The following is a 23585-nucleotide window of genomic DNA, read 5'->3' on the forward strand; positions in this document are numbered from 1 at the left end:
GACATTGGCATGCTTGATGCTTGCAAGGACAGGTGGACTAAGGTGACATGACAGGTGCCCCAATGCTGGGGAAAGTGCAGGAATGATTTACGAGGATGTTGCCAAGACCTGGGTGCCAGAGCTATAGGAAGATGTTGGAAATCTAGGACTTTAATCCTCAGAGTACAATAGACCAAGGTGATCTTATTGAGGTGAATGAGGGGAATTATTAGAGGGGAATTGAGCGCATAGTCTTTTACACAGGGTAGTGGGCATAAGCTTTAAGTGAGAGGGGAAATTTAATAGGAATCTGAGGGGCAGCTTTTTCACTCAGAAGGTGGTGCGTAGATGGAAGAGTTACCAGAGGGTGTCGTTGAGGCTGGAACAATAACAACATTTACAAGACACTTGGACAGGTTCATAGATATAAGAATTTTAGAAGGATATGGGACAAATGCGGGCAATTAGGACTAGCTTAGATGGGCTATCTTGGTCAGCATGGCGAGTCGGGCTGAAGGGCCTGTTTCCATGCCATGTGGCTCAATGACGTGTTTCTGTGCTGTAGGAATCTGTGATAATATACTCAGACTCATCTTCTGAAAATAGAAGTAGCCTGTTACATAGGATAATTAGGTTGTAATCTGCTCCAACAGAGCAGATGGCAGGGGCCAATAGTTTAGACGTCCCATTGTTCAGCTCGAAGAATTTATGATACATTCAGTAGCAGCCTGACAGCAGGAATGCTTTAGAGAGATGGGTGTCATCAACACAAATGTGGAAATCAATCTAATGTCTTTGGATGACGCTAGCAAGCAGTGCTGTGTAAATGACAGAGTGGAGGGCCCTTGAGATTCTGCGTTGGGAAAATAACTCATTGCTGTGATTGAGTAGCCATGTATGTGATGAATGGGACATGCCTTTTCCTTTATGTCTGGCTAATAGGTTTATACAATTAATTGCAAGGAATGCAGGAACAGTGGCCTTAATTTTACTAGACTTTGCATATAGGACGTTTATTATGCTGCAGGTCTAAATGTTTTTTTTAGAAAGCTGAAAGAATATTGGGTTCAAAAGTCCTGTCCAAGTTTCAGATATCATATTTCAGTGCCAATTAATTATGTTAGCTGCTATGGGAGCATCAATTATGACATCTTGTCTCAGAGAGTGCACATCTCCATCACATTCCAGACAGTCTATGCTTCTGTTCAACTTCTCTAATAATGTCTTAGAAACATAGAAAAATAGGTGCAGGAGAAGGCCATTCGGCCCTTCGGGCCAGCACCACCATTCAATATGATCATGGCTGATCATCTAAAACCAGTACCCCGTTCCTGCTTTTTCCCCATATCCCTTGATTCCTTTAGCCCGAAGAGCTAAATCTAACTCTCTCCTGAAAACATTTAATTGCCTTGGAACTGGAGATCATATTGACATTCAGTCACCGTGTAGGCAGTTCAGTCAATTGCACATATTTGAAACCTCTTTCAATGGCCAAGTAATAATCATCAGCCTGTAATGTACTAAATGACAGCTTGGTTGTGTGGTGAATCATAATTTTATAGATCTTCTGATGAAAGCACAACCACTTTACATTTAATGATACTTCTGTTATCTGGCCAATATTGCAGAAATTATTCATAGCGTTGAGAGTGCTTGCCCTCCAAGTGACGTATCTGCAATATTCCCGAGGTGTCAGACGAAAATTGTATCGTTTTACACTGCCACAGATGTTTGATTCCCTGCATCAGTATACATCTCGGAACCAATAATAATGATTAAAACCTTCAGTACGCGTTCCTATGCATGACGTCACGAGTCTCCTGAAAAACAAATCCACCGCAGACACTGTCAACTGCTGAGAGTCTTTTATTTAAAAAAATTAACATCAATCTGCAATTTTTATTTCAAGTCAGTGCCTTGCATTATTTTCTTTTACCATTTAGGGCTGATCATTGGGTCTGATGGATTAAAACTGTAATGTGCAATGCCAATTTTTATTTTTCAATCTCTGGCAATAGCCATTTAAAAAAAATTATAACTTGTCTTACAGCCTATGTACCATGAGCGTATTTCTTGGTTGAGATTTTGCTCAACTCCAGAGCTGATTGAAAAGGGAAATTTAAAACAAAAGGCATCTGTGAAGTCATTTATGGAGATTTAAATGCTCAAGAGAAGTTAATTGCAGCTGGTTAATATTTAAACTCCAAAAAAAAAAATGAAGGAGCAATTGAAAATCATGCTGATGGCCTGACCAGAGTTTGATGTGTCCATTCGTAAACAGTGGACATTCACTGGGTGTATTGGGGCAAAATAGTCTTGATCCCAAACCTCATGAACACATCGTAGCAGTGAAAGTAATGAAATTCTTGGGAAATGCATCTTGAGGAGTACGCAGTATAAAATTAAGTGGAAAGACCAGTTGGAATTGTATTTTATTGTGGACGACTAACATTGTTGGGAGAAAAAAAAACCACAGTGGAGAATGATTGTAATCCGGCTTATGAAAATAGTATAAGAACAAAGGGCTGCCTTTATTATTGCAATATTGAAGGTGGCAAGCTAAATTGATGATGGCTGCATGGAAGCGTTTGAGATTATTTGACTTTGTATGTGGAAACATTGAACTTAAAAATGAAGTCGTCATGCTGAACTATTGTTCAATTTTTTTTTAAAAAGAACATATTGCTTAAAAATAATGAATGAAAAATCTACTATTGTAGTAGAAATAGATTGTGATATATCTAGACTTGATGGGCTAAGGTGACTTTTACACCTCTCTAGTTCTTCAGTTGAATTGGAGGTTATCGCATATTATCTGAGTAACGAAAGCATCAAAGTTAACCATGAGAGTGGTGTACGGTAATTCAACATGCTCAGGATTAACATGCAAGTAATGCCTGCATTCCCCCCTTCCCCCACCCTAGTAATTCCACTAGCTCCACTGTTCACATCCTTGCATCCCTCTCGTTATCACACCTTCCCCAGCCAACAATGGACTATTGTGGACTCCACCTTTCCTGAGGTCATCTGCTGCTGGCTCTTATTTTTTCTGGCCTTTTCTTGCTTCCAGTTCCTATCTTCACTAGTCCCATCTACCTGCATTTGACTAATATCTTTCTAAACCTTTCCTATCCCTATACCTGTCCACATGTTGGTTAAATGTCGTGATAGTACTTGCCTAAACTATCTCCTCTGGAAGGTTGTTCCATATACAGTGGTGCAGCGGTAGAGTTGCTGCCTTACAGCACCAGAGACCCGGGTTTGATCCTGAAAACTGGTGCTGTCTATACGGAGTTTGCACATGCTCCCTGTGACCGCGTGGGTTTTCTCTGGGTGCTCCGGTTTCTTCCCACGTTCCAAGGACGTGCAGGCTTCTAGGTTAATTGGCATCTATAAATTGTCCCTAGTGTGTACAATCGAAGTAGTGTATGGGCGATCGCTGGTTGACTGAAGGACCTGTTTCCACACTGTATCACTGAACTAAAACACCCTCTGTGTGAAAAGGTTGCCCCCCTGGTTCCTTTTATCTGTAGGTATTTATTACAGCTTTTGTACATGGAGACTACTTAGTGTGCAGCAGGTTATCTGTACAGAATCATCTTCATCATGTTTCTGTGTTTCCCTTTAATGAAAACGCCCACATTGCTATTTCAGTCTATTAAGCGTCTATGACTATAATTAAGTGTCTCAGCCATCAATTCTTATTTGACCTTTTTTTCCCATGATATCTCGCAGGTATCCTAGTACCTGGCTTAATACTGAATTAAAAACATTTGCTTTCATAATGGTAAGGTTGTAAATCAAAACTGGAGATGATTGGCACTGTAGCACCTTCATTTATACACTAAGTGTACAATTGTTTTTGCTGTCTTTATATGTAGGTTAGACATTTCTGTCAAATCTTTGTGAGATTCTGACAGGTATTGCATGCTTGTCTTTTACCGGTAAAAATAATAATAAAATCACATTAACTCTTGCGCAATTTGAAGGGAAATGGCAAACCACGGCTATTTATCACGTGGCCTTTCTATTGTTCCAGGCAAGTATTTTGCTTTGTGCGTGATGGATGATGCAGAGTTTTCGGTGTAATCTTCACTGAGCTTCTCACTGCTTGTTTGTACTAACTGTGGCACAGAGCTTGTATTGTGCGAACAAAAATGATGCCATTGGACAATACTCTTAATTTCTAAATGGGCTGTCCCACTGCGGCCACCTAATTGTCGAGTTTAGGAGAGTTTGAAAAGGTGTAACGTTGAAGACCTCCTTTTACTATGTTGAAGACCAGCTTCAACTAGCTTTGGAAAATTGGATACCGAATAGTGGAGAGTGAAGATGACCTCCTTTGATCTCCTTCGACTATGTTGAAGACTACGACCACCTTTGATTATCCTCGATTACCTACGAATAACATGCTGACCTACTACGACCGACCTCGACTAAACCTATGAGTAAAAAAATATTGATTTTTTTCCATGGCGACCTTTTTTTACTCGTGGGCATTTTTCAGCATGTTGAAAAATACGCCGCGACCTAGCTGAGGCCTTGAGTACGTTGGGACTACTCTAGAGCATGAAGGAGAGTTACAAAGACCTCCTAGGACCTCACGTCGACCATGCTGCGAGTATGAGTCGAGGGCAAACTCTTCTAAACTCGCGGATTAGGTCGCCGCAGTGGGACAGCCCCTTAACTCGGCAAATTCATATTTGGTAATAGCAGTCTGTATTCCTTATTATTCCTGCTGTGAACTCTTGACACGCTTTTAAACCATGGGATTGAATTACTAGAAGAATTTCATTTCAAACTCCATTCAGATAGGAGCATAATTCCTAGTGAATCTTTGGTGCAGCATTGCTGCCAGTGATGGCAGCTGGGAAATGAAACATTAAACCCATGGCTCATCTGTCTGATGAGGGTATAATTAAAATAAAAACAATTCTCCTGCCTCTTTAATTAGCAGCATGGAGTCACTTGCTGTACTGGACAAGACTGATCCCGCAACCCAGCCACAAAAAATAAATTATCTTGTAATTGATTTGGTTACAGACCAGCACGTTCGCTAAAAGACAATAATTATATGGCCAGTCATAATTTGAGAAGCATTTTAGAACATCAAGGTAACAATCGTTTATTTTGTTATTTTGTTTTATTTCTGTTTGTTCTACCTTTTTTCTCTCACAATTTTGCATCATAAGTCACTAATGAAGAGAAAGTAGGCAATTGGGGGACTTTTCATGCTTTTCACACAATATATTAGGCTAGATAAATCTCCTAACATTGTTTGTCAGCTATCATCTTTTGAATTTTGCTTTTCGGGCTAAGTCTATTTCTCCTGAACCATGCTGAGGCGTTCAGACAAAATAATCTTTTCAGTGAGATTCCGGGTTAAAATGGCATCTTTACAATTAGCCATTACTGGATGGGAAAGTATTGACAGTATGCAGAGTCTTCAAATATTTAAGAGAAGTTTGAGAAACCTTCAGTCTTTGGAAGCCTTCGTTAAAATACATGAGAAGGTCTTTTTTTGTTGATGCAGCATAAGGAACTTAAATATTCAATTCACAAGTCCGTTTACCCAAAATGGTGGATGGAGAGTAAACAAAGCCACGTGGTATAACCGAAGATAGACACAAAATGCTGGAGTAACTCACCAGGAAGGGCAGCATCTCTAGAGAGAAGGAAAGGGTGACGTTTCAGGTCGAGATCCTTCTTCAGACCGAGTCTAAAGTGGTACAACCACTGATTTGTTGTTGGCTGAGATCCTTAGCAGTGAAAAAGTAGCATGACATTGGTGCAGTGCTGGCAGTGGAGGCCAGTTTTGGGTAAAGCTCGGTGGTACCAAAATTCTCTCACATAAGACCCAGACGTTTGTCCACAGTACCTTGTAACTTGTACCTTCCGAATAGTCCTCCAGGGACTACACTGGAAGTTGGACAGTTTTATACTGGACAATTTTAGTTACATTTTTATCAAGCCAATTAATCAAGCAAAATAACTTACAAACGTGTACAAGGAAAAGGAAACCGAAGATCTCGGAGAAAACCTATGCCGGTCACGGGGAGAACGTACAAACGTCGTACAGACAGCGCCCGTAGTGAGGATCGAACCCGGGTCTCCGGTGCTGCACTCGCTTATAAGGCAGCAACTCTACCGCTGCGCCACCATGACTGCAAGGCTTTCATCAAAGCTGCTGACAGAGAGAGACAAGGTACAGACTGTTGGGTGTGGAGAAAGAAGGATTGGACATGACATGTGGGGAACTTTTCTAGTCTTTGAGGGCCAAAGAGCATTGAGAATTGTGGGGAGGTACCTCCGGGTCAAAGTCTAACTGGCATCAAAGGTGGGGGAAGCAAATAGATGGCAAACCCGTGTCTTTTATGCATCTCCTCTGCATAAAACTGATTAGCTGAATCTATAAACAAGCCATTGTGTAATTTCAGTATCAAGTGTATTCGGCTTATCTGCAAAATGGTTCTATGAACGAGAGAAAGGAGGAAATTAACCATAGTTAATCCTATGATATGATATTTGGCCAGCGAAGCAATTTGTCACCTGAAACTCCCTTATGAAATATTCTTGTGATGATTATTTCTAATAATAAGATTTTACTTTGTTGAATTGTTGAAATGAAGCCCAAAATTTTTTGTCTTAACACACCGCCATAAGAACCTTAGACTGGAGGCTCTGCATAAGAAGATAACAATTTAAAGTAACTTGAATGACTCCAACATTCCCCAGTGTCTGCTCTTTCTCTGAGTAGCAGTCATCTGCTTGATAAAATGCTCATTAACATCTTTGCATTCAATGGCAATTGATCTGTTGGTAGACTTTCAAACTCGAGTATACAAGAGTCATGATTATTGCTAAAAGTAACACTCGGAGGTCATCAGCCATTAAAATATTTCCTTGTATGCTTCATGTGTTTAGGATTATTTCCAAAGATCCAACACTGATCAGTGCTCAACTCCTCGTGGATCAAAGCAAACCTGCCATTTTGTTAGTTAAGCATTTGCATTTCATTTAATTAACTCCTTTTTTTTAAAGTTCAAGCAAAATCCAAAGATATAAAAATCGAAAATTCAATTTGACCTTCTTGTGTTTGGCGTGCACAGCCTAAAGTTGTAGGACAACTTGTTCGATTTGATCTTATTTGATTGTGCACACCGGGTTGATGCATTCGTTGAAACAGGGCGGACAAAGTGAAGGTTGCAATCTCCCACCCCATTCAATTGGATATGGATGGAGAACTATTTTTCACCATCAGGTAGTGGAGGTAACAGGGGCATGTCACTCTTGTTCATCACTCCTTGTTTTGCACGCCTGCTGAAGTTGAGTTTGATCTGTCACCCCTCAAAATTAATCTGTAAGAATGGAAAAGGAGACTTTAGATCAAAGTGTCGGAGAGCAGTAGGAGAGATATTTCCAACTGCTGTTCCTAGTGACTATTTACAAGTAGAATTATCCTGATAAACGAGTCATAGTTCAATGGAAGGTTCCAAGAGCTTGCAAAACAACAAACTACTTTGCAATGACGGGAGGCGGAAAGTTGGAAACTACCAGCCAGGTAGCTTAAAATCTCTCATAAGGAAGATGTTAGAAGCTATCATGGAAAACATTATAGCAAGGCACTTAGAAGAAAATATAGGTAATCAAAAAAAGTCAACGTGGTTTTCTGGAAAGGCAATAATGCTTGACCAGTTTATTGAAGTTTTTTGAAGAAATACCATGTGCTGTTGATTAAGGTGAAGTATGCAGTTAAGATTAAGATGTTCCATATAGTATTTTCCACAGGGCATTTGAAGAGCCGCCACAACAAAGACAAGAGTACCTCATGCAGGAGGTAACATATTGGCATGGATACAAGATTGGCTGGCTAACAGGAAAAAGGGAGCAAGCATAAGGGATATTTTAAAACTTACTAGGGCGGCATGGTGGCACAGCAGTAGAGTTGCTGCCTTGCAGCGCCAGAGACCCGGGTTCGATCCTGACTGCTGGTGCTGTCTGTATGGAGTTTGTACGTTCTCCCCGTTTCCTATATGGGTTTCCCCCGAGAACTCCGTTTTTTTCCCACATGCCAAAGACGTGCAGGTTTTCAGATTAATTGACTTGTTAAACTTGTCACTAGTGTGTGTAGGATAGTGTTAATGTGCGGGGAGCGCTGGTGGGCACGGACCCGGTGGGCCGAAGGGCCTGTTTCCTCTCTAAAACTCTAAACTAAACTAAACAATGAGTGATGTTCCACATGGATTGACATTGGGGCCTCAGCTTTGTGCAATTTATCTCAAAAGGTTAGATGAAGGCAACAAAGCCTTCATACGATCATGCCCAATTTGATTGGAAGCCCCACTTTGCATACCCGAGTACCCCAGTAACCTTCCACCCCGTTGCACAAGATAAATCTCTCTACCTCTCTTAAAAATATTCAAGGAATCTGCTTCCACTGCCCTTTTGAGTTATAGATTTCTAAATACCCGACACGCCAGGAAAAATGCTAACTTTTCTGATGACACAAACATAAATAGGAAAGGAAATTGTGAAGGGGAATGCAAAGTAATAAAGATAAATAAAAATGAGTGCACAAGTATCTGTCAAAAGTACCAACATGAGGAAAAATTTGAAATTTTCTTTTTTGGCAGGAAATTTTCTTTTTTAATTTGTCTGTGTGGTGAGCTATTTCAGAGCTCTGAAAAATGGAGATAAGCTGGATTTCCCAGTGCACAATTTGCAAAAGGCTTGTGTGTAGTTACAAATGATCAGGAAAACTCTCATCTATTGCAATGCGAGTGGAATCCAGAACTAAGAGACTTTGCTTCAGTTATACAGTGTTGGTGGGACCAGAGTTGGAATACAGTGTTCAGCACCAGTGATCTTATTTAAGAAAATATCTTAATACTTTGGAAGTAGTTCAGAGAAAGCTTACTGGACTAATACCTTGAATTGGCAGGTGAATTGATGTAGAACTGTTGGACAGGATAGGCTTATACCTGCTGACGTTTTGCAGGATGAAAGGAAACCTGATAGAGGCGTGTCTTGTCCCGAAATATCTTGAGCCGATATGGATGAGATGTGTCTTCTTGTGCAAGAACCATAGATCACTATTTAAGAACGAGAAGTTGACCATTTAAGAAGCAGATGAAGTGAAATATTTTTTCCTGGCGTGTCGGGTATTTAGAACTCTATAACTCAAAAGGGCAGTGGAAGCAGAGTCCTTAAATATTATTAAGACAGAGGTAGAGAGATTTATCTTGTGCAACGGGGTGGAAGGTTACTGGGGTACTCGGGTATGCAAAGTGGGGCTTCCAATCAAATTGGGCATGATCGTATTAAATGCTTGAGCACAATGACAGACCAAGTGGTTACTACGGCTGCTGACTTTTATGTTCCCACAGAGAAATGTACTTTGAAAATCGAAAAGGCTAATCTGAAATTAAATGGTATAAATGGAGGGGTGGTAATTCAGGCAGGGATTATTGCAACGTTTAAGACAATTAGATGGGTACATGGATAGGACATTATTTGGGCCAAATGCAGCAGGTGGGACTAGTGTAGATGGGTGGGACATGTTGGTCAGCAAGTTGGGCTGAAGGGCCTGTTTCCACACTATATGACTCTAAATACTTCATGGATCAAGCAGCATAGGGTTTATCAACTTGAACTAATTAATTCTGTTTCTCCCTTCATAAATCTTGCTTGACCAGCTGAATATTTCCATCATTTTCCGTAAATGTACTGGTGCCAGGATGAATTTTGCTTCTTGCTTGTTGCTTCCTTAAATCCGTTTTGTTCTAAATTGCACATAACTTTTGTGTTGCAGTCTTCAAAGTGGCATGAATCTGCAGATCTGTTTTGTTAATGACAATGGAAGTGACAAGGACAGCGATGCAGATGATAGCAAGACAGAAACTAGCCTGGACACCCCCTCATCTCCAATGGTAAGTGCTACCAGATACTGTACTCTCGTTATGCTTCATAACCATCCAAAAGGCTTCTGTGACTTCCTGTGTTGTCTCAATCACTTAAATAACATCCTTGGTTCAGGAACCACCTAATTCATATACAACATCACCTCAAGAAACCTATTATTGGCTATCCAACTATTTTATGCTTTATTTGTGGCTTTTTCCTATAAGGTCATTACATTTGTTATCCCTTCCTTGTTCTAAGTTAGCCACTTCCTCATTTTCAGCTTCAATACAATTCAATTTATTGTCATTTGGACCCCTTGAGGTCCAAACAAAATGTCGTTTCTGCAGCCATACATTACAAAACAAAAAGACCCGAGACACAACACAGTTTACACAAACATCCATCACATCGTTGTGATGGAAGGCAAAAAAAACGTATCTCTCCACTGCACTCTCCCCCCCATGTCAGAGTCAAAGTCAAAGCCCCCGGCTGGCGATGGCGATTGTCCCGCGGCCATTAAAGCCACGCCGGGTGATGCAAGGTCGCGCACCGGGTCTCGGTGTTAGAGCCCCCGGCGTGCGCTCGCAGAGTCCCGCGGCCATTCCAAGCCGCGCGGGGCGATGGTGTAAGGCCCCGCTCAGGTGCTCTTCAACCACGCAACTCGGGCGGGAGAAGCCGCCGCTGCGGAAGCCCCGAAAAGCGGTCACCCAGCAGGGACCCGCGGGCTCCCGGTGCCGCCGTCCGCCAAACCCGCAGTTGCAGCCTCCGAATCTCCGGAGGTCGGGTGGCAGCAATGCTCAACCACAGCTCCACCCGCTCCGGACTCGGCCAGCCCCGTGACGGTGAGTAGTCGGCAGCTCCGCAGCTGGAACCCCAGGTCGTTCCTGTTGGAGGCCGCTCCACGTTGCAGCCCCAACGACAACGGAGACCCGACAAAGAAAAGGTCGGGTTTCCCGTGCAGGGGAAAGATTTTAAAGTTACCCCCTCCCCCTTCAATATGCCTTCTGCCCTTCAAAATCTCTTTCTTGTTCAATAAGATGTGTTCATGTTTGGCAAAATCTCTTTCATGTTCAAGAATGATGTGATCATCTTTTTTTTCCCCCACTCAAAATTCCCTGTTTATCTAGCACGTGAATTCCCCCTTTGTGGTTTCACTCCAGAGTTCAGCTCTATATGCTGGATTTGATATGCGTGCGGACAAAACTAACATTATTCACACATGGACTCCATTCCTCCACTTGAACATCAAAGTATTGGTTTTTGGGGACTCGGGAAGTTAGTCCCCCAACTGCAGTCACACACACTCCATCCAACCATCTCTACCAGATCAGCCTTAATTTGCTTTGTGTGCTGTGGATCCAGAGCGAAGCTTTGTATTTCACATCCTATTTATGACCAGACAATTATACTTCCAATAACAGTGGTGGATGTGAAGGGGTGGGATAAAAGTGGGAGCTCTGTAATATATTAGAATGAATGGACGATTGGCTAACAGAAAACATTGAATAAATTTAAATGTTTCATTTTTAGTGTAGGAAGGAACTGCAGATGCGGGTTTAAACCGAAGGTAGACACAAAATGGTGGAGTAACTCAGCGGGACAGGCAGCATCTCTTGATTTTGTTTCATTTTCAGGTTGGGCAGCTGCAATTGTCCGCCTTACTGCAAAGATACCACATCATGAGCATCGGATGCACTACATTAGTTGAAAGTAAATCAAGGTGTATATAAATCACTCTATTACCCAGAAGAACTAGTGGGACGGGTATGTGTTGTGGAAAGAAAAGGGGATGTTTGAGGAATGATCCAGTGTGTTAAAAATAAATAGTCCAAAATGCTGATAAAACGAGGCAGGATTTTTATTCTGGTGGTGTTTTCATGTTGGAAGCATAAGTGGTCGAGGGTGGTTCATTCTCTGGAAAAGGGTGAGGTTTGCAAGGAGGAAAGTGAAGTTGTGAAGATAGACACAAAAAGCTGGAGTAACTCAGCAGGACAGGCAGCATCTCTGGAGAGAAAGGATTGGTGACGTTTCGGGTCGAGGCCCTTATTCAGCCTGTCTGTCCGGTTTAAACCTGCATCCGCAGTTCCTTCCTACATAAGTCAAGTCAAGAGAGTTTATTGTCATGTGTCCCAGATAGGACAATGACATTCTTGCTTGCTGCAGCACAGCAGAATATAGTAAGCATAAATACAGAACAGTTCAGTGTGTTTATATAGCATAGACCATATATATACACATAAATAAACAGATATAGTGCAATAGGCTGTTATAGTTCAGAGTTTGATGGCGAGTTTAATACCCTGATGGCTGTGGGGAAGAGGCTGTTCCTGAACCTGGATGTACCAGATTTCAGGCTCCTGTAGTAGGCAGGCATCCACAAAAGTGAAGTAGTGAAAGCAGGCATGTAGAAAATGGAAGGAATCCTGTCTGAAGAAAGTTTTCGGCCCGAAACGTTGCTTATTTCCTTCGCTCCATAGATGCTGCTGCACCCGCTGAGTTTCTCCAGCACTTTTGTCTACCGTTGATTTTTCCAGCATCTGCAGTTCCTTCTTAAACACAGGAATCCAATCAAGTCCTGCGTAGAAATACTCTGAAGGATAATCAAAAACACTCACAGTGCAAAGTGGTACCATCAGCCCAGCTTACCCCCGTGGCCCATCTCTCATCCATCCTCTTTCATCACTTGTTTGAGTGGAGAACAAAGAGTAATTCTGCCCAGTTATCCTACCAATGACCTCCTAACCTCTGTTCTTAACATAATTCATCCAAAACATTTATTATTTATTTTTCCAACCTTCTCATTGAATTTAACAATGTTTTACTTAACTCTGAGTTTACGCTCCATCTCTCTCCAAGTAAGTAACGCCATTTCCATGTTAAATCATTCAGTGGAAATTGAACTATTTTTTAATTACAATGTCTGATTTTTCTTTGTGCTGAGATTTGGAACTAATTGTAAATCCTGGAATTATGTCGAAATAATTTGCCAGTCGAGGACAGGAACAAATTGCCCATTGGGTATTAATAATTGACTCAGTTCTTTTGTAATTGCATCAAACTGTGCTTGGATTGGCCTTAAAGAAGTTCATACAATAACTCATAACAAAAGCAACAGAAATCGCCATGGCTGAGAAGCACCATTAGCAAGGCACAGAGTGTGGAAATTTGAAGCAAAAATAAAATATAATTTGTACAAAATTATAGAAATCCAGAAAGCAAAGAACCATGGCAGACTTTAATGGGATATACTACATTGTCTGATTTTTCTTTGTATTCAGATTTCAAATTCAGAACTAATTGTAAATTAATCTAGCCCAGCTGACTTGCAACAAAGCTTTATGGACAAAATGGTTGCTTTTCTGAGAAATGAAAGATGGATGGCAATTACCACATCATCATTTAAGTATCGTTGATCTTTTTAGACGCTCTTTATGTGGCAACTATTGCATACCTCGGGTACTCAAGCAAAGAATTTCACAGTGACTTGTCACATGTGGCAATAATCCATTAATCCATGTTAAGAATATGACAAAGCATATGTTTGTTCTATTCAGCGTCTCTTCTATGTTTGTTGCATTTTTAAAATATATTACAATAGGTGATCTCTTTCCTCAGAGCAAGCAGAGCTCCTCGTACTCAGACAGAGACACAACTGAAGAGGAATCTGAGTCACTGGATGATATGGATTTTCTTACAAGGCAGAAGAAGTTGCAGGCTGAAGCTAAGATGGCTCTTGCTATGGCAAAGCCAATGGCTAAGATGCAGGTTGAAGTAGAAAAGCAGAACAGAAAGAAATCTCCAGTGGCTGACCTGGTAAGAGACTTCAATGTACAGCACAACTCACAAGTTTGGTCTTCAGTGGAAGTAACTCACCTGAGTTATATGTACAGATAAAAGTGACTTTCAGCGTAGGATATCCTCCACTGAAGTTTTAGCAATTACATAATTCTTTTTTAAATGGTCAAGAGAGAGAAATGCTTTGAAGTATTCTGACATTATATATTTGTTTCAAGTAAATGACGGAATGGTTCTTTTCTCTCTACCATCACATAATTGTGTTACTTAAGAATTTGTTGGTCGATCACAGTGACACGATTTGACATCATTTAGCTGCATCATGTTGCAGGATACTTGTGGAAATTAAATAATATTGGGTGTCATGAGCAATGGTTTTTAATTTCCACCCCTCTGGAAAATGTATTTAAGCTTATTTCTGAGACTGCCCCTCAAAATCACGAGCGGTAAGCAGGTTAAATCTGATGCTGAATGCCTATGATGAGCTAATCAATGTTTGTTATTTTTGTTAATTAGTAGAGGAAGCTGCCCTGGCATCGCACTTGGTAACTTAGACCAAACCCCTCCCCTTAATTTTACCCTTTAGCTTTTACCATCTAAATCTTGGGTCATTTTGTTTTAGTTGGGCATCAGCTACTTAACTTATAGGCCAGCTCCAGTACCATGCCCAGAAAATTTGGCATGTTTTAATAGAGACATTTGGTAAGGCACTGGAAATTATTCATTGCCTTCAGAATATTCATTTTCCAGCTTCAGCATGCAGTAGAGCATCACAATGGTGGATCATTTTAAATACAAAAGATTTATGATATTTATATGAAGAATTCTATTAATAAAAGATGAGTAAGACGTAGCTATGGGCACATGCATGGGCCCCAGCTATGCTTGCCTCTATGTGGGGTATGTCGAACAGTCCTTGTTCGAGGCGTTCTGTGGCCCTATCCCCAAACTCTACCTCTGCTACATCGACGACTGCATTGGTGCTACCTCCTGCACCCACACACAACTCACTGAACTTCATCCATTTCACCACTAACTTCCATCCGGCACTCAAATACAACCTGGACCATTTCCAACATTTCTTTACCTCTCTACTCCATCGCAGGTGACAGACTACTGACTGACATCCGCTATAAACCCACTGACTCCCACAGCTATCTGGACTACACTTCTTCCCACCCTGCTTCCTGTAAGGACTCCATCCCCTACTCCCAATTCCTCCGTCTATGCCGCATCTTCTCCCAGGATGAGGTGTTCCACACCAGGGCATCGGAAATATCCTCATTCTTCAGGGAACGGGGGTTCCCCTCTTCTACTATAGATGAGGCTCTCACCAGGGTCTCTTCTATACCCCGTGACTCTGCTCTCACTCCCCATCCCCCACTCGTAACAAGGGCCGAGTCCCCCCTTGTCCTCACCTTCCACCCTACCAGCCGTAACATTCACAAATAATCCTCCGACATTTTCGCCACCTCCAACGTGATCTCACCACTCGCCACATCTTCCCATCTCCTCCCCTGTCTGCTTTTCATAGAGACCGCTCCCTCCGTAACTCCCTGGTCAATTTGTCCCTTCCCACCCGTACCACGCCCTCTCCGGGCACTTTCTCTTGCAACTGCAGGAAATGCTACACTTGTCGCTTTACCTCCCCCCTTGACACCATTCAAGGACCCAAGCAGTCTTTCCAGGTGCTGCAGAGGTTCACCTGCACCTTCTCCAACCTCATCTATTGCATCCGCTGCTCTAGATGTCAGCTGCTCCACATCGGTGAGACCAAGCGTAGGCTTGGCGATCGCTTGGCCGAACACCTCCGCTCTGTTCGCAATAACCAACCTGATCTCCCGGTGGCTCAACACTTCAACTCCCCCTCCCATTCCGAATCCCACCTTTCTGTCCTGGGCCTCCTCCATGGCCAGAGTGAGGACCACCGTAAATGGGAGGAGCAGCACCTCATATTTCGCTTGGGTAGTTTACACCCCAGCGGTATGAACATTGACTTCTCTAATTTCAGGTAGTCCCTACTTTCTCCACCCCTTCTCAGCTCTCCCTCAGCCCACTGGCTCCACCACTTCCTTTCTTCACACCAGTCTGAAAAAGGGTTTTGACCCGAAACGTTACCTATTTCCTTCACTCCATAGATGCTGCCTCACCCGCTGACTTTCTCCAGCATTTTTGTCTACATTCAATTCCTTGGTACCAGTCAAACGCCAGAATCTAAATTGCAAGCTCTTCCTTGGTAAGGTAGTTACAACATCATGAGATAGATAGTTGCATTCCTAAGAAACCTAGCAGTCTCCAATGCCGATCCTAATCAAATTCCTTTTTTTTTTAAATGTACCCACATTCCCATCAATTTACCCCCAGATTCACCTACACAATTCACTTACACAATCTTTGCTGACCAATGAGTCTATCAGATGCACATCAATGCGAGGAAACCGAAATGGTCACAGGAAGAACATGCAAACTCCACATAGGTAGAAGCCAAGGTCAGTGTTGAACCTGGATTGTTAAAGCTATGAGGCAGCACCTCTACTCGAACATAAAACATCTTTATACTCTGCCATTCCACTCTTTCCCACCAGGTAATACATTCCCATATTCTGCTAATCCCTTCGGGTCCTTTTTATGTGTATGAGTAATTACCACATCTTTGCCTAAGTGGTCTTTAGTTTCAGTTTATTGTCACATGTACTGAGGTACAGTGAAAAGCTTTTGTTTTGTGCCAACCAGCCAAGCAGCAAGACAGTACATAATTACAATGGAGCCATTCACAGTGTACAGAGAGATTTAAGAGTGTGGAGCGATTGTAATATGTGATTGTAGATCTGCTTCTGTGGCTGGCACACAAATAGTCGCCTTTTGATCCCACTCAAACTCAACATTTTAAAAGTATTACCTGTGGTTGAGGGCCCAGTTTTCCCTATATAATATTCACCTCATTACTGATTAACCTCACCAACAATTTAGGCAATTCTATGTTTTAAAAGGGATAAGTTACAGAATGTTAATTTTTTGAGACAAACAGATAGGAAACCAATATTAGACACATTACAAAATGCTGTTTTAACAACCATCAACTTAACACTTTAGTTGAATATTATCTTATGATTTAGTTATAATCTAGCCGAACCAGTCACAGAATATCCATAGTGTGTAGGAATGAACAGCAGGCGCTGCTTTATGCTGAAGATAGTGACAAAATGCTGGAGTAACTCAATGGGTCATGCAGCATGTCTGGAGACAATAACAGGTGATGCTTCAGGTCCGAACACCTCTTCAGGCCCATTCTGAAGAAGGGTTACGACCCGAAATGTCACCTGTGATGGAAGGAACTGCAGATGCTGGTTTAAACCGAAGATAGACACAAAATGCTGGATAACTCAGCAGGACAGGCAGCACCTCTGGATAGAAGGAATGGGTGACGTTTCGGGTCGAGACTTTTCTTCAGACGAACAATGCTGCCTGTCCTGTTGAGTTACTCCAGCATTTTGTATTTATCTACAGCATAGCCATAATTTGTCTAAAATACAGCAGTTCCCATGTTTCACTAGGGTATGAGCTGAATGGTCATTTGCAATTCATAACTCTTTCCCTTTTCCCCAAAGTGAGCCTTAGCTGCTGTGCTACGAACCTGAAAACACTTTTACTAAATTAACCATGATAACAAAATGCTGATGCTGGCCTCTAGCTTATGGGCATGGTCACTGAAGCAGGCAGACGTGACTCTTCAGCAAATCATCTTATTCACATTATTCAACAGCAGAGGAACTGTGAAGCTCGAAACCTGATATGATATTCAAATATTCCTGATTCAGGGATTGAATAAATGAGCAGCGTTTCCTCAGTCAACCTCGCCATTCGCGAACAAACGATGCATATATTTTTCCTCCAAATTTATCCGGAGACACACATGTGATTATGTGGGAGGTTTACAATCCAATTACAGAAGCTCAATTGCGCTTAAAACAGTCATTAGAACGGCTCTAAACATGTCTTGGTTTAAATAACGGGGCAACATTGCAACAGAATGAAACGTTTTGTGGTGGGGTGCTGGATTTTCCACTTGGTCCCTGCCAATACCTGGGCAGGCTGGGGGAGGAAATGCAAGAGAATCAATCCTTTTAATAGCACTGGGAGGTTGGCCAAATTAGGCAGATGTGTTATAATAATATGCAAAGGACATCAATATATTGCCAACATTTGTGCAATAGCACTGTGTGCAGCACAAAGGATGTTAGTTTTAGCTCGTTGGCCAACATTGCTTCAGGTTTGGCACAGCTTCTGCTGCAAAGCTCAGAACCTTTTACACCCAGTTAAGATGTTGCTACATTTGATAAATAAGGAAAACTGTGGAACATTTTTAAACATTTATACCTATGGAACTGTGCTTCTCCCCAGCACATACTGATCTTAAAGGATGGCACAGTGGTAGAGTTGTTGCCTTCCAGCGCCAGAGACCCAGGGTTCGATCCTGACTACGGGTGCTGGCTTTACGGAGTTTGTACATTCTCCCAGTGACTGTGTGGGTTTTCTCCCACATTTCAAAGAGTTGCAGGTTTGTAGGTTAATTGGCTTCTGTAAATTGCACCTAGTGGATGAGAAAGTGGGATAACATAGAACTGGTATCCTGGTGAACGTTGGTCGACGCGACGAAGTGCCCTTTCCACGCTGTATCTCTAAACTGAACTAAATGAGAGACCTATAATAGAATCGTGTCCAATCCTTATGCTACAGCACAATGTCCCTATAAATGTTTTTCAAGTTATCTAACCTTTGGTACAACTCTGGAGAATGCCAATTTAATCTATGGAAATGGCAAGAATATAGGCGTGCGTTTTCTATAAGAACATTTACAAGTAGAAGATACACCCATCAGGAAGTTGCACTGCATATTTGGTAATTTGCAGTATTTTTGTCATTCATTTCTTGATGACCCATTCTATTACTCCGAGAACATTTTCCTAATCTTTATCGAACAGATGCCAGTGCGGAGCCAGATGTAATGTGCCATTAGGCAAATTGTTTCCTCTCTTTGATCCAATGAACAAATGAGGCTCTTCGATGCTTTCTGCTGGCAAAACACAGCACCTCAGCTCACTTCAGGGAAAGAGTTTTAAATTGTAAATGGACATTCAGCTCAATTCAACTACAAACTCACTGACGCAGTGAAACAACGTTGCTTTAGCTAGCTGGCCCGATGCAGTGACTTATTTTGTTGGCACACTTTAAAATAAGGTTTATTCTATTGTTTAACAGAGGTCATTTCAGAGATGATTTTCCTGGACCTGATGTTACAATCGGGAATGCAGGTTTACTCTGCTAACTTTGTTGCATCTACTATTATTTGATACTAGACTAAGTGGGACCCGTTGGGTCCCATTCCCCCAACGCAATATTCCACCACTCACCCATAGCCCCCAATTACGCAGGGGGCTGTGGAACCCTCGGGTCACCGTTGTAACGGGAAAAAAGATGGCGGTTTGAAATTCTTGAAAGGCCCCAACTGCGCAGGCGCGGCTGAGGACCTTTAGGATGTCCTTTGTGACACCTGTCAAGTAAAAATGGCAAGTGGGGGTGCTGTTTTATTTATTTAAAGTTTTAAACGTCAATAACTTAAAATATACCATCAATCTGAACGAAACTTCTTTAATTTACATCACAGGACAATGTTGAGTAAGGTGGGCCAAAATTTGTAGTGCTATCGTGTGTCATTTTTGTGCAAATATATGTACAAACAAACAAACAAGATGAGAGTTTTAGTAATATAGAGATGGTTACTTATGTTATCACATTCCAAGCTAGATAAGTTGTAAAGTCTAATAAATAGCTTTAACAACAAGATTGTAGAAATGGTGGCAAATAAAAAAAACATCCAAACACAAACCAAAATTTCCCAAATGTAAGCTCTTCATGAAAGTCATCACTTTATCACAAGTAATAAGCTTAACAAACGTAGTTCCTCAAACTTCCTAGTTTAGGTTAGTTTAGAGATACAGCATGGAAACAGGCCCTTCAGCCCACGCTGACCATCGGCCACCCATTCACACTAGTTCTATGTTATCCCACTATCTCATCCACTCCCTACACACTAAGGGAATTTACAGAGGCCATTTATCCCGCCTGTCAATGGGATGTGGGAGGAAACCCGTGCAGTCACAGGGAGAACGTGGAAAATCCATACAGGCAGCACCCAAGGTCAGGATCGAACCTGGGTCTCTGGCGCTGTGAAGCAGTGTCTCTTTTAGCTGTGCCACTGTGCTGCCCTAATTCAAAAATTGTTGCCCTAATTCCTTCACCATTCAAAAAGGCCAAAGTCCCCGTTTTGACTATCTTAATTACCCCCTTCTCCCCAAGAAAAAAATCGGTTGACTTCTGCCTTAAAAACAAAACGCTGAACAAGCAGAGTGGGGGTTTGTGCAGGGATAACATTAAATGCCAATTGGAACCTGACTAAACCGTGGCCAACACCAACCCAGGATGGTGTCAGTCCCATAGCATTTGAAAACGTTATATAGGGTTTACATGAATAAATATCTATTGGGTGCAGTTAAATTATCAAAGTTGACAGTAAAGAGGTCCTTGTTTGAGTCTGAAGAAGGGTTTCGGCCCAAAACGTTGTCTATTTCCTTCGCTCCATAGATGTTGCCGCACCCGCTGAGTTTCTCCAGCACTTTTGTCTACCTTGTTTTTAACCATTGGATTTAGCTCAAGTCACCAAGGTACATACGTCTTGACTGGGCAGAATATGTGTTCACTGCAAGGTACTTTCAGCATATCTATATATTACCAGGAATAAATACGCATGATTGGTCTTGGATTTGAGAGCTGCAGCAAGAGTAAGATTTGAAAATACGTTACCTTCTGTACAATAAAGCAGTGGCAAGCAGCACACAAATTAAAAGCCGAAGGTAATGCCCCTGTCCCACTTAGGAAACCTGAACGGAAACCTCTGGAGACTTTGCGCCCCACCCAAGGTTTCTGTGCGGTTCCCGGAGGTTGCCGGAGTTTGCAGGTAGTGGCAGCAGGTAGGGAGACTGACAAAAACCTCCGGGAACCGCACGGAAACCTTGGGTGGGGCGCAAAGTCTCCAGAGGTTTCCGTTCAGGTTTCCTAAGTGGGACAGGGGCTTAATGAAGCAGGGATGTGCCTGTTTACGGACTCCACATGCCATTTACGTGGCTGATGGTCCTGTCAATGCACAGGACCTCGCCCCAAGCGATGATGTCAACATTGTCTGGCACGGTTCTCCGAAAGAGGTCCATGCAGGCAATGAGTCAGCAGTGAACACACATCCTGTTCCATCACTGACCACTGAATCTGAAGCAATACATTGAAGACAGGAAAGGTTGAATGTATTACTCATCCTATAGTATATGTTGAGTCAAATTAGATCATTTTTAAAGCAAAAAAACCCCACAATGTTAAAGAATTAATCTGTGATGTATTGTACCGATGTGCCGCTCCTTGCTGTCAACTTTGTTCAACTGCAATAACAACTGCACTCTAAAGATATTTATTCATGTAAAATATTAAATTATATAAGCTTTTCAAATAACAAATATTTGAAGCTTTGCTACATGTGTCTTGCATGTACATTTTTTATAAAATATGAAACTTTAAAAAAAAAAAAATGTCTTGGAAAACTACAAATTGGTTGGTTGGGACATTAGAATCCTACATGTTTGAGGAATAATTATCCAATTATATGATCTGTGTTGTTCAGAGCAAAGGTTTAGGGAAGGTTACAAAAAAAGTAACTTTGTACTTTCATTATCACATTATTTAAATCACTATTTTTAATTGCTGCCTCTATTAATCCATAATGACTCCAACAAATAAAGGAACTGGGTTAGTGATATCCTTAATGGAAGAAATAGGCCTTGATTGTCATGATGTGGTTAGCTCACACCAATGAACTACCGTTTGGAAGAATATAGCTAGGTAGACCCTCTCAACCATGGGAGCAAAAGCGCACAGAACAAACGGCATCGTGAACACTTCACTGATACAGCCTTGAAACCAGTTTTCAGATAGTGTAAGTTGAGTCGGCCATCCCGGGTATGAAGAAATGGTCATGTCCACTCAAGAACGGAACTCACTATCAAAACATGGAGGGGACGGGGGACACAATTTTTTGGCGGCCACGCGCGCATGCGCACACGCGCGCATACGCACACTCACACACGCGCGCATACGCACACTCACACACGCGCGCATACGCACACTCACACACGCGCGCATACGCACACTCACACGCGCGCGAGGCTTCGGAGGCTCAATCCAGCGCTAAATGCAGCTCAACTGCCTGTCTCACCGGGTTAACTACAGCCCTGTCTGGACTGACGGGATACCAGCGCTGCTTCTCCGCGCTGGCCATATTTCCCGCAAGCCCAGGCAGGTTAACCTGGCGGGGATGTCGCCCACCTCTCAAAACATGGGGGGGACGTGTCCCCTCTGGCCCCCCCCCCCCCCCCCCCCTGGGGTTTCCGCCCCTGTGTCCACTGATCTAAAAAGAATCAGGGCCCATCAAAGTCCCCTTTCACAAACAATCCATGTCTTAATATATAATGTCTTTGAGGCTGCGACTATCTTTCCTTTGGCATCTTAAGAATGTTTCCAGTAGAATTGTGACAATGTATTGATTGCTATTGTTGTATTTGGTGCTATTGCCAAGTAAATTGTTTTACTTTTCTCCTCAGCTGCCTCACATGCCCCATATTAGTGAAAGTTTGATGAAGCGGAGTCTCAAACCCACAGACTTGCGCGACATGACTATTGGCCAGCTGCAAGTTATAGTCAATGATTTACACTCCCAGATTGAGAGTAAGTATTTTGTTTTCTCCATCCGATTTCAACTGCAGAATGTACACAAGTTGTGTGGATGCTGGGACGTTACATTAGCTATATTTGAAGAACAAGCCTGGAAGGGGCAGTGTGGGCATAATTTAACTAAGTATTATTACGGAAATGTATAAGAATGCGTAGAGAAGACACCTGGGTTTGATACTGACCTTGGGTGTTGTCTGTGTGGAGTTTGCACGTTCTCCCTGTGACCATGTGGGTTTCCTCTGGGTGCTCTGGTTTCCGACATCAAAAATCTACTTCTTAAAGGAACATAAGCGAAGGCGATGGCTGGCAAGCCACAAGGAACTGCAGGTGCTGGACACTTGCATAGAACATAAAGTGCTGATGTAACTCAGCGGGTCAGGCAGCATCTCTAGAGGACATGGATAGGCGACATTTCGGGTCTCGACCTTCTTCAGACCAATTGTTTCTGGTTTTCAATTTCCATTTTGGAAATTATTGTACTCTGTATTCTTTAACGAATAGATTGCTGCATTGCAATCAGGAATAGCTGTTTGGACCAGCCAATATTTTTTGCTGTATTTTTTTGAAGAGGGTGTTTACCTGCTTTGGAATTAGATGTAGGTAAAATTTAAGTTACATTTGGATGGGTACAGATAGGATAGGTTTAGAGGGACATGGGCCAATCATGGGCAGGTGGGACATAGAAACATAGAAAATAGGTGCAGGAGTAGGCCATTCGGCCCTTCGAGCCTGCACCGCCATTCAATATGATCATGGCTAATCATCCAACTCAGTATCCTGTACCTGCTTTCTCTCCATACCCTCTGATCCCTTTTAAACTCCCTCTTAAATATAGCCAATGAACTGGCCTGAACTACCCTCTGTGGCAGAGAATTCCCAGAGATTCACCACTATGTGTAAAAAATGTTTTTCTCATCTCAGTCCTAAAAGATTTCCCCTTTATCCTTAAACTGTGACTACTTGTTCTGGACTTCCCCAACATCGGGAACAATCTTCCTGCATCTAGCCTGTCCAACCTCTTAAGAATTTTGTAAGTCTCTATAGGATCCCCCCTCAATCTTCCAGTCTTTCTTCAT

The 23585-nt window shown here is 42.2% G+C and overlaps 1 protein-coding gene across 10 annotated transcripts in view; it reads left to right on the forward strand.

Annotated features, from left to right (window-relative positions):
- The window catches only part of LOC116979586 (schwannomin-interacting protein 1), a 589644-nt gene that overhangs the window by 540483 nt on the left and 25576 nt on the right, over positions 1-23585 (forward strand). For all 10 annotated transcript variants that reach the window (XM_033031159.1, XM_033031158.1, XM_033031162.1 and 7 more), the window contains 3 exons: positions 9791-9908; positions 13498-13695; positions 22380-22503. In XM_033031159.1, the coding sequence (XP_032887050.1) occupies positions 9791-9908; positions 13498-13695; positions 22380-22503 (440 nt within the window). The remainder of the gene's footprint in view (positions 1-9790; positions 9909-13497; positions 13696-22379; positions 22504-23585) is intronic.

Source organism: Amblyraja radiata, chromosome 13, assembly GCF_010909765.2.
Source record: "Amblyraja radiata isolate CabotCenter1 chromosome 13, sAmbRad1.1.pri, whole genome shotgun sequence".
Lineage (NCBI taxonomy): Eukaryota > Metazoa > Chordata > Chondrichthyes > Rajiformes > Rajidae > Amblyraja > Amblyraja radiata.